We start from the raw sequence: 15738 nt of genomic DNA on the forward strand, positions 1-15738 counted from the left end.
GCCAATTGGGCCAAAGAGCCAGTTCTCACATTTGTTAGTGATGGAAGATACAGGTAGGTCATATAACCCAGCGTCCAATAACTTAATGGACTTGCTCATAAGGTAGATCTGCAGCTACATTTCCCTATTCTTTACACTTACGATGGGTGAAGCACTTGCAAATGGCACAATTTCCAAGACTTTCCCCAAACAAAATAAATGTTTTAAGGGCCTATAATTAAAGAGCACAATACTCTCACAGGAGATTTGGTTGAGGCCAATCTCATAAAAGAAAAATTTTAGTTCTGGTAAAACAAAACTAATAAAATGAATACAATGCTAACAAGGCAATTACTATCACCAATTATGCTCTAAACAAGTTTGAAAAAAGGTGCTAGAAAGTTCACTAACCACCGACAGTAAGCTAACCACGGACAGCAGGAGGCAATGAGAAGAACCGCAGTGGCAGGTGGTGTGACCAACTCTTTCATGTCTTCAAATCATGATACAAAGACACCATACAGCCCAGTGGGCCATCTTATCTCTATTACATTAACTGCTTTGCATTATATAATCAGGCTACAACTGAGAGGGCATGCATAGCCTATGAAAAGACCAAAAGACTCCAAATTCAAGTGTACAGCTTGCATACACATCATTAGTAGAATGCACATATGGACAATCAGTGATCGTTATTGTCTACTGCCCATCTACCTTTAACTCCTGCATACCTTAATTACAACAAACAAATCATCTGAAGAAGTGGGTTGTGCCCTCAAAAGCTCATGATACTATACATATATTTTTGTTAGTCTCTAAGGTGCCACCAGACTACTTGGTTTTTTTTAAAAGTTGTTTATAACAAACAAAAAGCTATTGTTGGCACTACACAGACAAAGCTGTAGAAAGCCACGCTGGATTGCTATATTCTACATAAAGATTCAAAGAAACCACACCTCCATTTTTTATTATATACATGCCAAATATTACAAAATATGCATAGTACTTAAAAATAGAATAATTGAACCAACTTTCTTTTACCCTTATTTGAAGTAGAACAGCATTCTTATCCCTATTTTATACAGGGGGACACTTCATCAAAGAGATCAACTTACTTTCCCAAAAGCACAGTATCAGAGTTAGAATTAAAACTCAAGAGTTCGTAGCTCCTAGTCCCATGCTCCTAACGCTCCCCTCTCTGGGGATGGTTAATAACCAGAAAGAACAAAAAACCTGGGTGCAGTTTGCTGAGCTGGTAGTTGAGAGGGGACAAGAAGGGAATCAGTTCCTAACCTGTAAACCATGAATATTTGATCTAAAAAAGTTACTGAGTATCAGAAAATAAACAATCTGAATGTCACTTTTACAGAAGTCACTTTTCTGACTATAACTGCAACTTCAGGATCATTTGCAGTAATTTTATATATTTTAGACAAGCTAAAAATCAAGAGGCACATTTACTCCCAAACACCTAATAACCTACTTACCCTACATTAAATGTTTTGATTTATTAACTGCTTTCATCAAAGATCAACAGTATATCTTAAAATAGAAATGTAGATGAGCACTGATACACTACCATTTTGTTCTCTCAAATATTAAACAGAGAGTACTAACATTTAAAAATACAAGAACCAGAAAGATGTACTATGCAAACACTAGAACATATCACATTCAATACTGTATCTTCATCAAACCCAAGCTCATGCCACATTTTGATAATTATCCTTCATTTATCCTCCTAACTATGGTCAAGGTCTATCATCCATTTAAATCAATTGAAAGATTTCCATTGATTTCAGTGAATTTTGAATCAGGCCTTTAGACAGTTTGAGAGAGATTTTCAGGGCAAACTTTACAGTTTAAAGTGCCATCTATAACCACATTTCTACAGATACAAATAAATCAGAAAAGTCCAGAAGTTCTCATCTAAATATAACCCCATGACTAACACAATAATTAATATTAATTACAATTGTACAAAGTAGGTTTGCTCAGACCAGCTAGAGCCAAAGTACACAGTCCCGCTTTCCCAGTTTTATCTGAAGAAATATGGAACCAGGGAGGGAATATTTAAGTGATTGCAGAGCAGGTATATTTTGAACTTATTGCTCTACAAAGTCTACAGGATCTCCAACAGACAAATTAGGAGGAAAAGGAAGGAAGTGAATGAAGGGGTGTGATGGGGCTTAATTTCTCATGGCTTGTAAGACAAGGGAAAGAACCTTGTCCTCCTGGCCAGAGGAGATGAAGCTAAACTGTACAAGAGGTTGATGCAGCTCAGTAGAGAGGAAAAGATCCAGAAGAGAGAAGGTAGAGAGAGTTCCCTCTTCCTCGGAAGAACCTGGAAGAAGGTCCAATAGGTTGGGAGTGGCTAGGGACAGGAAGCAGAGCTACAGGAGTAGGCTTAATTCCTATGGTTGGGCCCTAGAGCAGCAAAGGGCAGCCTAGTCTAATGAGTGGGTGACATAAGAAGCATTCCATCTCAGTGGACCCCAAGATTGTTGGAACCAAGACTGTCACCTGGGTGGGGTAGTTTTGCTAACTGCGCTTGTGTACCTAGAATTTGCGGAGTGTGTTGCTTGAACCACAGCAGTGCTCTGATTAGATGCAGTGGGAGCACATGGCTCTCACAGTCAATGCTCTGTGCAATCAGCACACACCTCACTTCACGTGCCCTTGCTTTACATGCGCGTCACTTTAACACTGACAGGAAAAAATCTACAGTCAACCATTCTTTACATAAGGAACAGTTACTAAGTTTTCCACTCAGTCTCATGCAGCATCAGCAAAGCTATTTAAAAAACTGTTCATTTTATGACATTATTGTATTTTTATATGAACATACAGAACATTGTTGCAACCACCGTTATATATTTGCATCAAATTTTGTACAAAGTGGGTTAAGTGAGATATCTATAAAAAGTTAAGCAAAATCTTAAAGACTAATAAAACATGTAGATGGTATCATGAGCTTTCGTGCATACCCCATAGTTGTACCCACGAAAGCTCATGAAACCATCTACATGTTTTATTAATCTTTTAAAATGCTGCTAGACTATTCGTTGTTTTTTTAAGTTTTTCCAGTTACAGACTAACTTGGCTACCCCTCTGAAGCTTCAGAAAGTTTATAATTCACTGAAATGTATCATTTCTGTATCTGAAGTAATGAGTATTGGCTAAGCACTTGTATTTCAAATGTTTGCTTCTGGAAAACATTAATGAACTTGGCCAACCTGTCGTAAAAGGGTTGCTAGTCAAGTGAATAATAGTTCTTCACCGACAATGCACCTCAAGTGGTACCAATACACATCTAAAGAACTTTGCTGTGAATGTTCAGACTAGCATATAAGCAATGGCTGTTAAGGAATCGTGCATCAACAGGTGACTTGCAATGCTAATATGACAAACTTCACCTGGGGCTTATTTTCACACAAGGAGAACAATGGAATTCCCTCCACAGCTATGTCTACACTGCACAGTTACTTCAGAATAAGCTATTCTGGAATAGTTATTCCGAAATAGCTTATTTCAAAATAGCACGTCTAACACTGCAGAGAAGCCTCAAAATTAGTCCGAGGCAGGCTTCCCTAATGTAGATGTGCTATCTTGATTTAGAGCCCCAAGAGGAATAACTTAGAACGGCCCTGGTGAGGGGCTATTTCAAAATAGCAGAAGTGGAGTGTCTACACATGCCATATTTCAAAATAGCTCTTTCAGAATAGGTGTTGTTCTTCATAGAACAAGGTTTACAGAAGTCGGAATAAGCCATCCGTTTTTTCAAAATTATTTTAAAATAATGGAATTGCTCTCATAGTTATTTCGGAATAACGGCCGTTATGCCGAAATAATTTTGCTGTGAAGACACACCCCACGTGGGCAAAGGTATAAAGAGGGGGCATCTTTGGTTTCATTCCAGCTCATCACTTCTGAAGCATCTTTGCTATGAATTGTGCCCAAAAGGATTGATGACCCATCCTAACAGCGGATTTATTCCAGAAACTTATAAAACAGTAGATAATCCATCACTGCTATAAGCCTGCACCAAAAACTTTGTAGTGTACATCATTTTATTCCTTTAACAATTTACTCTAAATTTTTTAAAATTAAACCTTTTGATGTCAGATTCTGAAGTACTAGCACAGTGTACTCCTTTTGGGTAAGATCTGAGGTATAAATTGACCTGGGGATGTGGCTGGTCCTTTGTAATGGGGCGAATCGGTTTGGATTTAGTGAGATTGGTTTTCATAACCTTTCATCTGTGTAAGGGGTGGCATTGGTTGTGGCACCAAAGAAGCTGGAATGTCAAAGGGCTTGTGTGACTTCTTGCTGGCCAGTGTGGCAAACTGAAGTGCTCTTTGTGACAGGTTTGGTGTGCCTTATTTTGGAGGACTCCCAGTCATGGGCTGTGAGTAGCCCTGTTTCTAAGCAATTTACCCTGTTTTGACCCTCTCAGTAGTACCCAGAAACCCTCCAATATTACAATTTGCCTCTTGGTTTAACTGATCACATACCTGGATATCTTTTCTTTTTCTATGTCGCTCAGACGCCATGTTAAGATCTTTCAGGCCCACTTTACTTCTTTCCTCGTTCCACTTCTCAGAGCGACTTTTCTGCTGACCGATGGTGCAATATAGTTTGGACAGTCTTGGTGACAAGTACACTCTTTCATGACCAAAAGCCCTGATCAGTCTGGCAGTGTCAATGGTGGAAATGGAACTGCTCACCTCAGTTTGAGAAGTTGTCTCCATCTCTGTTTGGGTCACCACGTCTGATTCAGAGGTGGTAGAATCTGTCACCACAATGTGGTCTTTAGTAGGCATGGTCTCTGAAGAGGTGTCACTCAAGGGATCTGAATATTTCTGTTTCAAGAACCTCTTCGTGTGATTGATAGCTCTTTCTCCTGCCCTTTGCTGTCTAGACTCAGCTTGGCTTTTTTTCTCACAACTGATTTCTGATGTTTCTCCAGCATTCAATAAATTCCTATAAGAGTGTAGGTTTCTTTCATGTATCTTCTTGTCATGCAATCTTACTTTCTTCTGCTCTCGACCCCTAGTTTTCTCTCCAGTATTGCTCTTCTCATTCTCTTCAGGCATTAATGAATGCCTAATGGGATTCTGAAGGACTCTGGCCAGTCGATCAAGACGTTCAACTAGGGACAGCTCATTGCCATGCTTACGATTATGGAGATGGTGCTTCTTTTGACGCTCTAAAAACTTAGTCCAAAGCTCATCTAAACTACCAGTAGAATAGGTACTCTGTTGCAGTGGCAGATCCATCTTCTGTCTCCTGCTTAAGTCAGTCCTTTGGCTGCTTGGTAGCAGATAGTCTCTGACCTTCTTTTGGTCTTCACGTACACGCTCTTTCCCTGAAACTTCATTTTCTAAAGATGCACTAATTCTCAAGTCTTCAATCTTGCTATAATCCACTTCTGCAGTTAGTGGAGAGAATTCATCCTCCTCATGCTCTTGATGGTAAACAAAGGCATTTTGGTCTTTCTTTGTAGCTCTCCAGTTCTGGAAAAAATTTCTTGAAGAAGGTTCAGGGTGTCCAGCATCAGTGCACTTCTTTGAAGTTGCATCATTAGAGAAGAAGTAATTCTCATGTTGCAGGGGCACTGGATGGTGAAGATAAAACTGGGCCGACTTGAAAACAGAATGAGACTTTTTTACAGATTCCAAATGATTCATGGACTCTGGAACAGAAAGATAACTTTTATTTTCCCCCCCAATGATGGCTACCAGCTTCTTCAGAAATAAACGATCTCCTATAAATGGGGCAACTCTGATTCCAAAAAATTCCCAACTACAAATATGAGTCACTTCGCATACCACTGAAATACAGCCACCTCTGCGACAGAGTCTGAAATTTTTACCTCTCTTCTAAAGGACAATATCGCTAGCCTACAGTACCATGCTACTAACTTAAAAGAATGCCACTTATAAGTGATGCTACTTCCAGTATCACCCTGTGAATATCTTAGAAGTTTCACACACAAATACTGAATAAGTCTGACCCTCTTTACCTTGTAAAATTTGATCGGATTACTCAACCCAAAAGTAGAATGGCTGCAAGTGAGTCCCACCAAAAGATGTGTAGAATAACTTATGTTTTCAAATCACTGCACACTATATTATAAATGAGATTATAATTATTTCATAGGCATGCACTGTATTCTAATAGGAACGTGCACTTCAATCAAAAAGAGTCAATGCTTGGAGGGGAAGACTCCAGACTTGTATTACAGAGCTTGCAAAGGATTAAACAGGGGATGGCTCAGCAAAGAAAGATACAGTAAAACTCCAGTGGTCCGGCATCTAATGGTCCAGCACTCCTGATGGTCCGGCACCAACTGGAACCCGGAAGTGCTCCGGGCAGCCGGACAATTGGAGCTGCTCTGCCCCGGCTTCTCCGATTCAGCCGCTACTGAAACTGACCAGCAGCTGACTCAGGGAAGCCTAGGGCAGAGCAGTTGGGGTACTGCTGGGTTGGTCCCGTATTGCCGCCCCTCTGCGCTGCGGGACCAACCCGGCAGCACCCCAGCTGCTCTGCCCCCGACTTCCCCAAGTCTGCCACTGCTGAAACTGACCAGCGGCTGACTCCGGGAAGCCCGGGGCAGAGCCTGCTGTGCCAGGGGCTTCCCAGAGTCAACCGCTGGTCAGTTTCAGCAACGGCTGACTTGGGGAAGTCTGGGGCAGAGCAGCTGGGGTGCTGCCAGGTTGGTCCCACAGCGCCAAGGGGCGCATCCCCCCCTCTCCACCCCAGACCACTCATAGCCCCCCTTCCTATAGTCCAGCATATTTGATAATCCGGCACCCCCTGGGTCCTAAAGGTGCCGGATTATCAGAAGTTTACTGTACCTCTTAGAGGTCAAAAAATGCAGGGTTACCTTGAACATTTCCAAAAGTCAACCTGAGTTAGACTTTGCAAAGGAAATTAAAATAAACAGTGCAAAAGGTTCTTTAGCCATATAAATAAAAAGAAGAAGAAAAAAGAAAAAGTAACGTGTAATGAGAATGGAAAAGAAATGAGAGATAATCTAGGTACGTTTTCCCAAAACAATGTTTATTTTGCCGGTTTTCAATAAGATGATAATGTAGAACATGTGGGCTAAGGCAAGATGGCTAATGGGAAGGATTGTGTAAAAACAGAAATCACTATATCTGAAGTGGAAACAAAACTCAAAAAGCTTAATGTACTCGGGTCTGGAGAAATGGGGGATGTGATGTTGTACCCTTGTATTTCTTTATGGAAATATGCCTTTGAATAGGAATATGCGTAACCCAAATATGCTTTACGCAAAATGTGGCATGTAACCTGTGATTGAAAAGCTTGTAATCCACTGAATGTATATATTCTATTTGTGTTCATGTATCATTCCTGTATTTGAAGTTAAAAATCTATATTTCTAGATGTGCTAATGAAGGCCATTAGTAATACTCGAGGAATTTAATGGCCTGGTACTCATGATAATAATCTGTGAATGCTCTTGCTTTTCCTATAAACCTGGACTATGATTGGTCCTGCCAAGACATATGGTCATGTCACCTGATATTTGAACCCATTTTGGATGTGGTACTTTTCTGTGGGGGCGTGAAAGGATTGAAATTGAGCACAAAGGATTCTCACCTATAGTATAATCCACTTATAAGCAGGAAACCAAACAATTGGGACATTTGCCGGACACCAAGACACTCCCTCCTTCCCACTCAGATGACTGTTGGAAATAGCTAAGACTGAACAGGGGGAAGGATCAGGCCCAAGCTAAGAGGATGCCTAGCTTGTGAGAAAACCTTCTGCACTGCTGACTATCAGAGTGACCAAAATCTGGCCACAAGAGCATAAGAAAGATGTGACAAAGGATGGTGTTACAAAAACTGACTGCTATGTCCTGTTCAAAGGTATAAGATATTCTGTTGTAATATCTCTTCCTAAATATGCCCTAGCACAAGGATGGGGAATCATTTTTGGTGGGGGGCCACACCAAGATTTTTGAAAGTGGTTGAAAGCCGCACACTTCCATGATATTAATGGAAGAAGTGGGAGGTCTGGGATGGAGGTTGAGTGCAGAGGGAGCCTTGAATAAGGGATTGGGGTGCAAGAAGGCGAGTGGGGTCTGGGAAGGAGTTTGGGTGAAGGAGGCAGTTGTGACCTGGGGCACTAGACTGGGGTGTAGGGATGTGGGTTGGAATTGGGGTGCCAGATCTGGAAGGGGATATGGGTGCAGGAGGGGGAAGAGGGTTTGGGTATGTGGAGTTGGGGGGGGGCAGGAGTGGAGGGGCAGAGGGTTGGGGAAGAGAGGGGCTGGGGTGTCAGAGGCAGGCTCTGGCCAGGAGACTTACCTCAGTGACTCGCGGACAGCAGCTCAGCACATTTCTGAAGCAACCTCCCTGCCTTTGCCTGCCCTGCCCCCACACAGGCTACAGGGCCATGTGCGTGTGTGAATAACTACGAGACGGAGGGGAGGGCACCCAGTTGCTTCTTTTGCTACCTGTTATTAAAACAGGCAGCTCTTATTGGCCAGTTTCTGGAAAGAAACCAGCCAATGGGATTGTGCTGGGGGTGGGGGCAGCGCCTGAAGTCTTCCCCCCTCCACTCCAGGCTCACAGTTTTGAAAGAGAAATGGCTAGGCAGCTCTTTTCTGAGCAGTGTGCGGGTGGGACATGGCAAGCAGGGAGCCTGCCTGGGGCTCCCTGCTGCATCCATAGGCCAGGTCTGGTGGTTTGGCGGGTCGGATCTGGCCTGGGGGCTGTATTTGTCCCATACCTAATATAAGGGTATATTTTGTGTGTGGATGCTAATGAGAAGAAAACAACACACAAAAAACTGGGCACCCCAATATTCTTGGGGAGCATAATACAGATAAGAAAAATGAGTGCTGACACCTTCATGCATATGCAACCTGGATTAGGTGTACAGAGAATCATATGACAAGTGAGGGTGCCTGTAAAACCCCAGCAGGAACCATCTCTCTCATGATGATCAATTGGCAAAGCATGCATCAAACCCTAAGAATATCACTGAGGATGTAAGAACGACTATCATTATAATTATTACATAGCTCACCATGGGATTTCTATGTGCAAAGATGACTGTAACTTTACTTATTGCTTTGATAAAACTTGTAAAACAGACATGACCTTACAGGTGTGGTCACCATCCTTGGTCTTCATGTGTTCCTAGAGGCTCTAAATCTGAAGCAAGTAGCAGAGGTAACTTTCACTCTGTTGAGCTTGAAACTGTAGCAACCAGAGCTGAACCCATGAACATCACTAAATTCACTTTAAATAGATACAGAAAAAAGAAATGCTCATGGGCAACCTACTTACCTGTAGTAGCTTTCTGAGGTGTCTTTTTTTCATTTGCCCAGGCTACCTTAGGCTCAGCCCTCTTACTGTAGATGCCCTCTTTATGTTTAACAGCTACAATGTCTAGAGGATTCTCATCCATGGAACCAAGTATCTTTGCTGGAAAATTTGGAGGAATAGCATCATTTGAGCCTACAAAGAAAGCAAACAACATGGCAAGAGTTGTTTATCATAATGAATACGAGAATAAAGTGAAACAGCATGAAGAAAGCACCTTTAAACCAAGCCGCAACCTAGAGCTGAAGCAAATCACTGAAGACCAGCTAACACAAGGAGTTTAATTTACTGCCTGAGTAAAGAATTATTAGTTGTTCATTCAGCTAATGAACAACAGAGTTCTAGTGAAATAATACCAGCAACTTACCATTACATAATTTTTCGATAACACCTCTGATCTCAAGATCAAGATACTTCCCTCTGACGTAGACAAGTATTATACCCATTTTTCTACAGATAGGAGGCATGGGGAGATCAAGGTCACATACTCAGAAGACTAGACTACCCTTTGCTGATCTTCATATTCAATTTTAGCTATTTTCACTGACGGATGCAGACAGCCATTTTCTGGGATTTGACTAAGGAAGTGAGGAAGCACGTTGGCAAACGTATGAAACAGCAGTCAGAGGGATTTATTTAGTGGTAACGAATGTTTCTTAGTTATATAACTAGGACTGCATAGCCTCTAAACAACAGCTCAAGACAACAATATCTTTTTCCTGATCAGCTGTCACAGCACTATATTTTTGTGTCTTATGAGTTTGAAAGCCTAAAGGACAGTAAACTGATTTATATTCTGTAGCAACACTATGCAATTATGTTCAGTGGCCTTATTCAACTCAATTTCTCTCAGATATTTCTCATGAACGACGAATCCTAACTACAACAGGAAATTTAAAACCATATGTTTTAAAACACTGTGAATTTACACTGCTAGCATCATGGTTCCTGTAAAGCACACATCCTCTCTTGCCTCTATCTCTTCCTTACATTACAGCAGGCAGAATGGGCAAAGATTAGGAAGCATGTGGAAATGGATTTGGAAACCTAACCTTTGCTTTTGCTCCTATAATTTTTCAGATGAAAACTGTGTGGACAGTTATAGCTATTATTATTATCCAGTGTACCTGTGCATCAGGGAGTCAAGACAACATCTTTATAACATTAGCTGTCTACAAATAACTGTGGGTGCCAGAAGGAAGACCAGGTTAAAGGAAATCTGAAAAAAAATCAAGCCTAGAATGTCTGTTATGAGCAGCATATTCTGAACATAATCATATTTAGAGAGAAGTGGGGCACAATATGTGAGGAATCATCCTCTTTCTTCCACTCCCCTAGTGTTTTCAAAAACTGCAATTATAAATCACTTTTAAAAATCCACACATTTCTAAACTGAACTCACCTAACTTGGGGTTACCCTTAAAAACTCTACATATTACACTTTATTCTGATATATGTTCCTTAACACATGATATCCCATTACACTTCAGAATGCATCCATAAAAAATTCCTTTTCTCTTGAACCTGTTAAGAGGAGATTCAAAGCAGGAAATTACATCAGGATGGATAGGAGGATCGCTGGAGAAGTGACACAGGTCCAAAAGAAGAAGGAATTTGAAATGGAAAGAAGAGAACTAAAGGTAAATCTGTCAGGTTGTGTGAAACACACACTCATTTCTCCTTTCAGTACCAACAGACAAAGGTAATGAAGTCTCTGACTGGAAAAGTCTAGAGTACCTCTTTCAAATCCAGGATATTATATATTTATGACACAAAGCTAGAAACATAAGAGGCATAAAAATGTACTGGGACAAGATCCTACACAGTTACACAAAGTAAATCCAGAGTAAAAATAAGTGGAGTTACTCAAGATTTGCATGTTGTAACAGAGCTGAATTTAACTCATGGGGACATTCTGCAATTGGATTATGAATAGTTGACCCTAGTGATTACAGCAAGAGCTCAGAACTATGCATTCAAACTCAGGATAGAATCTGACTCAATTTTGTAAATATTTTGAGAAATATAAATACCTGAGTGAGAGCTCTCAATAGTGGTCTCTGACCTGACACGAGATATTTTGGGTCCTTTCATTGGATGGGGAACATAGTACATCTTGGAACTTCCAGAAGGCTTATAGGGCAACAATAGAGGCTGATCTGCAGGAATGGAGAGCAATGCAGTTAACAAAAATCAGTAACGCCTAATATGCTACTGAAGCAGAAGTCATAGATAAGAACTCAAAGAGATCCCGGAAGATATTCTGTAGAGAGTATATTCAGTTTGCTTTTCCCTAGAGAACATGCTCAATTAAAGAGAATGTTCAGAAAGAAGTCTAACTGTTGGAAAGTTGACCTGCTAATAGCGAGAAGGGGTGGCTTAATCATTTAACACATTCCTTAAAGATTAATAAAATGTGTGACTAGTCACAGCTGTAATAAATAAAAAAAAATCTCATTTGCATACCAACACTGCCCACAGTGAACAACAGCTAATGAAATCATTTCTAATCGATTACAGAAACCTGCCTGTGCTTAGATCAGAAAACAACTTGCAATTACAGCACCACTCCACTGGAGGATTGTTTGTTGCAGGTGGCAAAAGAGCTAGCAGACTTAGTGCTTCTTAATAGTAAAGATAAACAATTGCTCAAGTAACTGAAAAGAGATCTTTGTATTGCCATTTAAACTGAGCTGGAGGTCTTCATACACAAGGGATCTGATCTCTTCTCACACCATATGCACACGACTGACTGAGGTTGCTTTACACACTCCTCAGAGAGAAATACAGAGTTTGGAACAGAGAAAATATTAGAGAAACTGAAAGTCTACATACACCAGTAGTGTGCAGCACTGTTCACTGGTGCAGAGAGATACAATTTGCATCAAAGTGAGTTAATCTGCCATATGTGTTCTAATTTTATTGGGGTGTATATCATTGCTAACACATTCCCTTTCAGCAGCTGTATAAATTATTTTGCCCACAGAGTAATTTCAGGTTGGTTACCTGCCAACTCATAAGCCCCCTAATGATTTCTAATATGCATAATTTTAAATATCAATATTAAAAATAAGTGCATTAAAAACACTTTGTGTTTTCTCACAAAGTGCACAAGAAGCAAAACATTTGACTTGATAGAATGTGCGGAAGAGGAAAGATTATAGGTTCATGGAAGGCACTTTGAGCTTCTCACCAAGTGGCCTGAGGGAAGATGAAATGTGGTTCAGAGACGAAGTAGCTAGGTTGGGGATTTCACCCGCCTTCTGGTGAGAGGACCCAAAGGTACTGGCTTCACCATCTTCTGTACTAACATATATCTCTGCTGAAAATGTTGTCTTTTCAGGACTTTCTGTTGTTATCTGAGTTATGGCATCAGATGTTGCCTTTCCAGTTTGCGCAGAAACAGTGGACTTGAAATTCTCCTGCAAATTAAGTTCACATGAAGCCTGCCTTGAAAATGGCATCCTCAGGCTACTTTCCAGAGACATATATGTAGGATGCTGTGAAGATACTGATTTTGGGAAGTATAAAGAACCTTGATCATTTGGGATAGATTCAGCAGTTAATAGCTTAGAGGCAGATTCTAATAAAATCTGGGGGGGAGAGCTTAAAAGTATTTGTTGAGCGTCAGTCTTAAGACTGTCATTAGATCTTGCTTCAGCTTCGGTGTCCAATATACTGAATGGTTCTGCATTATTACGTTTTGGAGAGAGTGTTATGCGTACACAAGACAGTGCTTTCCTGGTTGGAGATGAAGGCAATATAGGCACAGTGGTTAAAGTTTTATCTGGGGAGGAACAATTTTTCACATTGGCATATCTTGTCTCAACATTTGCCTGACTGACGGAGAACATATCAGAACAAAGTTTATTCTTTTCCAACAAATTACCATGGTCTTTAAGCAGAAGGGTTCGTAGGCTATGCACTGGATCTTCTGAGCTATCTGCAAATGGAACTTGGCTGTACTGACTCATCTTTTCCTGCTGAGGAGGACTCCTGGAAAGAGGTTGATGAAGCATATTTACTTCTTGATCAAATTTGATCAGATCATGGTCAATCCCAGAAAATCTGGCACTATGTCTGCCCAAACCAAGAGCATCGTGAGTGAAAGGTTCAGCTTCCTCAACTAGGGTCAGTCCCTGATCAGTGTAAGTGGTTTTAGAACCTTGACCTGATAAAATATCTTCTTCTCGGGAAGTTTCATGTTTGCCAATAGCAAAGGGCACATGCTGAAACCTGTCTTTATTGGCCTCAAACTTAATATCATTATCAATTAAGTCAGTGGCTGTCAGGTTTGATGAAGGACATGATTTAAGACCTTCCACCTGTTGCTTGCCAGATCTAAGCTCTTTCACACCAATTGATCCAGTTTCAGAAGGCAGTATACCATGAAGAGTATCTTCACTGAGACTGGCACTAAGGACCACGGAAGCTGATGGAGACTGAGAACGTTTACGAGATGCAAAAGTGATGGAAGTAATTTGCTTGACAACTTCTACCGAAGGTTTTTCTGTAGATGACATCTTCTGAGCTGAAAGAAACACATCCTCCTCTGTTGGTACACTGGAGGCATTCTCCAATTCCACCGAACATTTGTCCATATCTTTATGCAAAAGTGTGCAAAGCCCACTGTCCACATCCAAAAGATTAGCTGTGAGTGTCTGCAGCTGAGGGTGGATATGTGTTTGGATGTTATTCAAAGCTTTAAACTGTACATCCCCTAGAGACGAGTAATCAGCAGGGTCACTTCTATATATTGGTGTAACCTCTCTTGTGTTTGACTGTGGAGGGTCATTTAGTTTGAAATCTTGTGTCTGGCTGTCAATTTGGAACTGTTTGACAATTGGAGATTTGAAGTGTTCTGTGTTCTGCCTCTGACTATGGCGGTGACTAGATGTAGCCTCTGCACTGTTTCCCAATGGATCCTGTAAATGCAAAACACCACAAAGATTATTGAAAAAAATAAGTTTTGTGATAAGAACTTAACAATTCAAGTAAGGACTACAGGTGACAATCTTATTTTTGCCATTACACAGAAAATACACACATTTTGGAACACAACTGCTAATATGATTATAAATATTACAACACTAGTCTTCACATGTGCCAGAAAAACAGCCAGTACAGTCCCAAAACCACAATATACACTACTACCACTATAATTTATCTTCCTAAAAGCATTCTTCAGGGTTTGGTTTTATTGTAATAAAACAGACTATAGTTTTTCTTGAGATAGGGAGAGGGTAAGTCAGTGTTGGGCAAAATATGGCTTATGGGCTAGATCCGGCCCACCAAGCCACTGGATCGGGCCCATGGGACTCTCTGCCAGGCTTCTTGCTTGCCCTGCCCCTGCTCTGCACTCAGAGGATCCCTCTGAATGCTGCAAGTCCAAGGCGGAGGAAGGGGGGGAAGCTTCATATGCTGCCCCCACCCACAGCAAAATCTTGCATCTGCCATTAACTGGTTTCCAGCCAATGGGAGCTGCCTGTTTGCTGGACAGGCAGTGCATGAAGTATCCCTCCCCACTCCAGGCTCAGAACATTCAGAATAAGCCACACATGGCCCCTGCATCTGACGCAGGGACCCTAGCTGAGGAACCTGCTTGGCTGCTGATGGGGAGCTAACCAAGTGTCTCCTGGCCAGAGCTTGCCTCCCCTCAACCCTCTGCTCCACTCCTATCCTATGTACCCAAACTCTCTTAGCCCTTGCTCCTATACCCATAACCCCTCCCAGACTCTGCACCTCCTCCTCCAGGTCACAAACCCCTCCCAGACCTTGCACTCCAAACTCCTACCACCAGTCACAACCTAAATGTCTACAACCCCTCCTGTACTTCTGCTCCAGATCACAACCCGCTCCTAGACCCTGCACTCTCTCCTCCACCAGAGTCCCCTGCCTCAGGTCTCAACCCCCTCCTTCCCCCTCAGATCCCACACCCCCTCCTGCATCCCAATCCCTTACACCATGTTCCCTTCTGCACCCAACCTCCATCCCAGGACCTGCACCTCCTCCATTAATATTATGGAAGAGTAGGGCCCTTGACCACTTACCAAATCCTTGGAGTTCCCCGCCACCACCAAAAATCATTGCACACTCCTGCTGTAAGTACTTTTTCAAACAAACCTTATTCACTTCATTCACTGGGATCTTGTTCTCCCATTTTGCACACCACCAGCTATTTGTTTCATCTATCCTGTTCCATCTTGTTATAAACCTAGATTGTAAAGTGTTGTAACAGAGATTGTCTTTTTAGTTCCGGTTTGTAGGGTTCAGATCCCCACTTGGGGACTTCAGACATTAAAGAAATGACAAATATCGATATGGTGAGGCCAATAGCTACTTGGGACCCAAATGGATACTACTGCTCCATAGACTTGTGCTACTGAAGGACTAT

The 15738-nt window shown here is 41.5% G+C and overlaps 1 protein-coding gene across 4 annotated transcripts in view; it reads right to left on the reverse strand.

Moving 5' to 3' along the window:
* Positions 1 to 15738, reverse strand: part of ALMS1 (ALMS1 centrosome and basal body associated protein) — a 99602-nt gene that overhangs the window by 20209 nt on the left and 63655 nt on the right. For all 4 annotated transcript variants that reach the window (XM_075931031.1, XM_075931030.1, XM_075931029.1 and 1 more), the window contains 4 exons: positions 12538 to 14269; positions 11378 to 11503; positions 9309 to 9479; positions 4494 to 5674 (listed from right to left, as the gene is read on the reverse strand). In XM_075931031.1, the coding sequence (XP_075787146.1) occupies positions 4494 to 5674; positions 9309 to 9479; positions 11378 to 11503; positions 12538 to 14269 (3210 nt within the window). The remainder of the gene's footprint in view (positions 1 to 4493; positions 5675 to 9308; positions 9480 to 11377; positions 11504 to 12537; positions 14270 to 15738) is intronic.

Source organism: Pelodiscus sinensis, chromosome 5 (genome assembly GCF_049634645.1).
Source record: "Pelodiscus sinensis isolate JC-2024 chromosome 5, ASM4963464v1, whole genome shotgun sequence".
Classification (NCBI taxonomy): Eukaryota; Metazoa; Chordata; order Testudines; family Trionychidae; genus Pelodiscus; species Pelodiscus sinensis.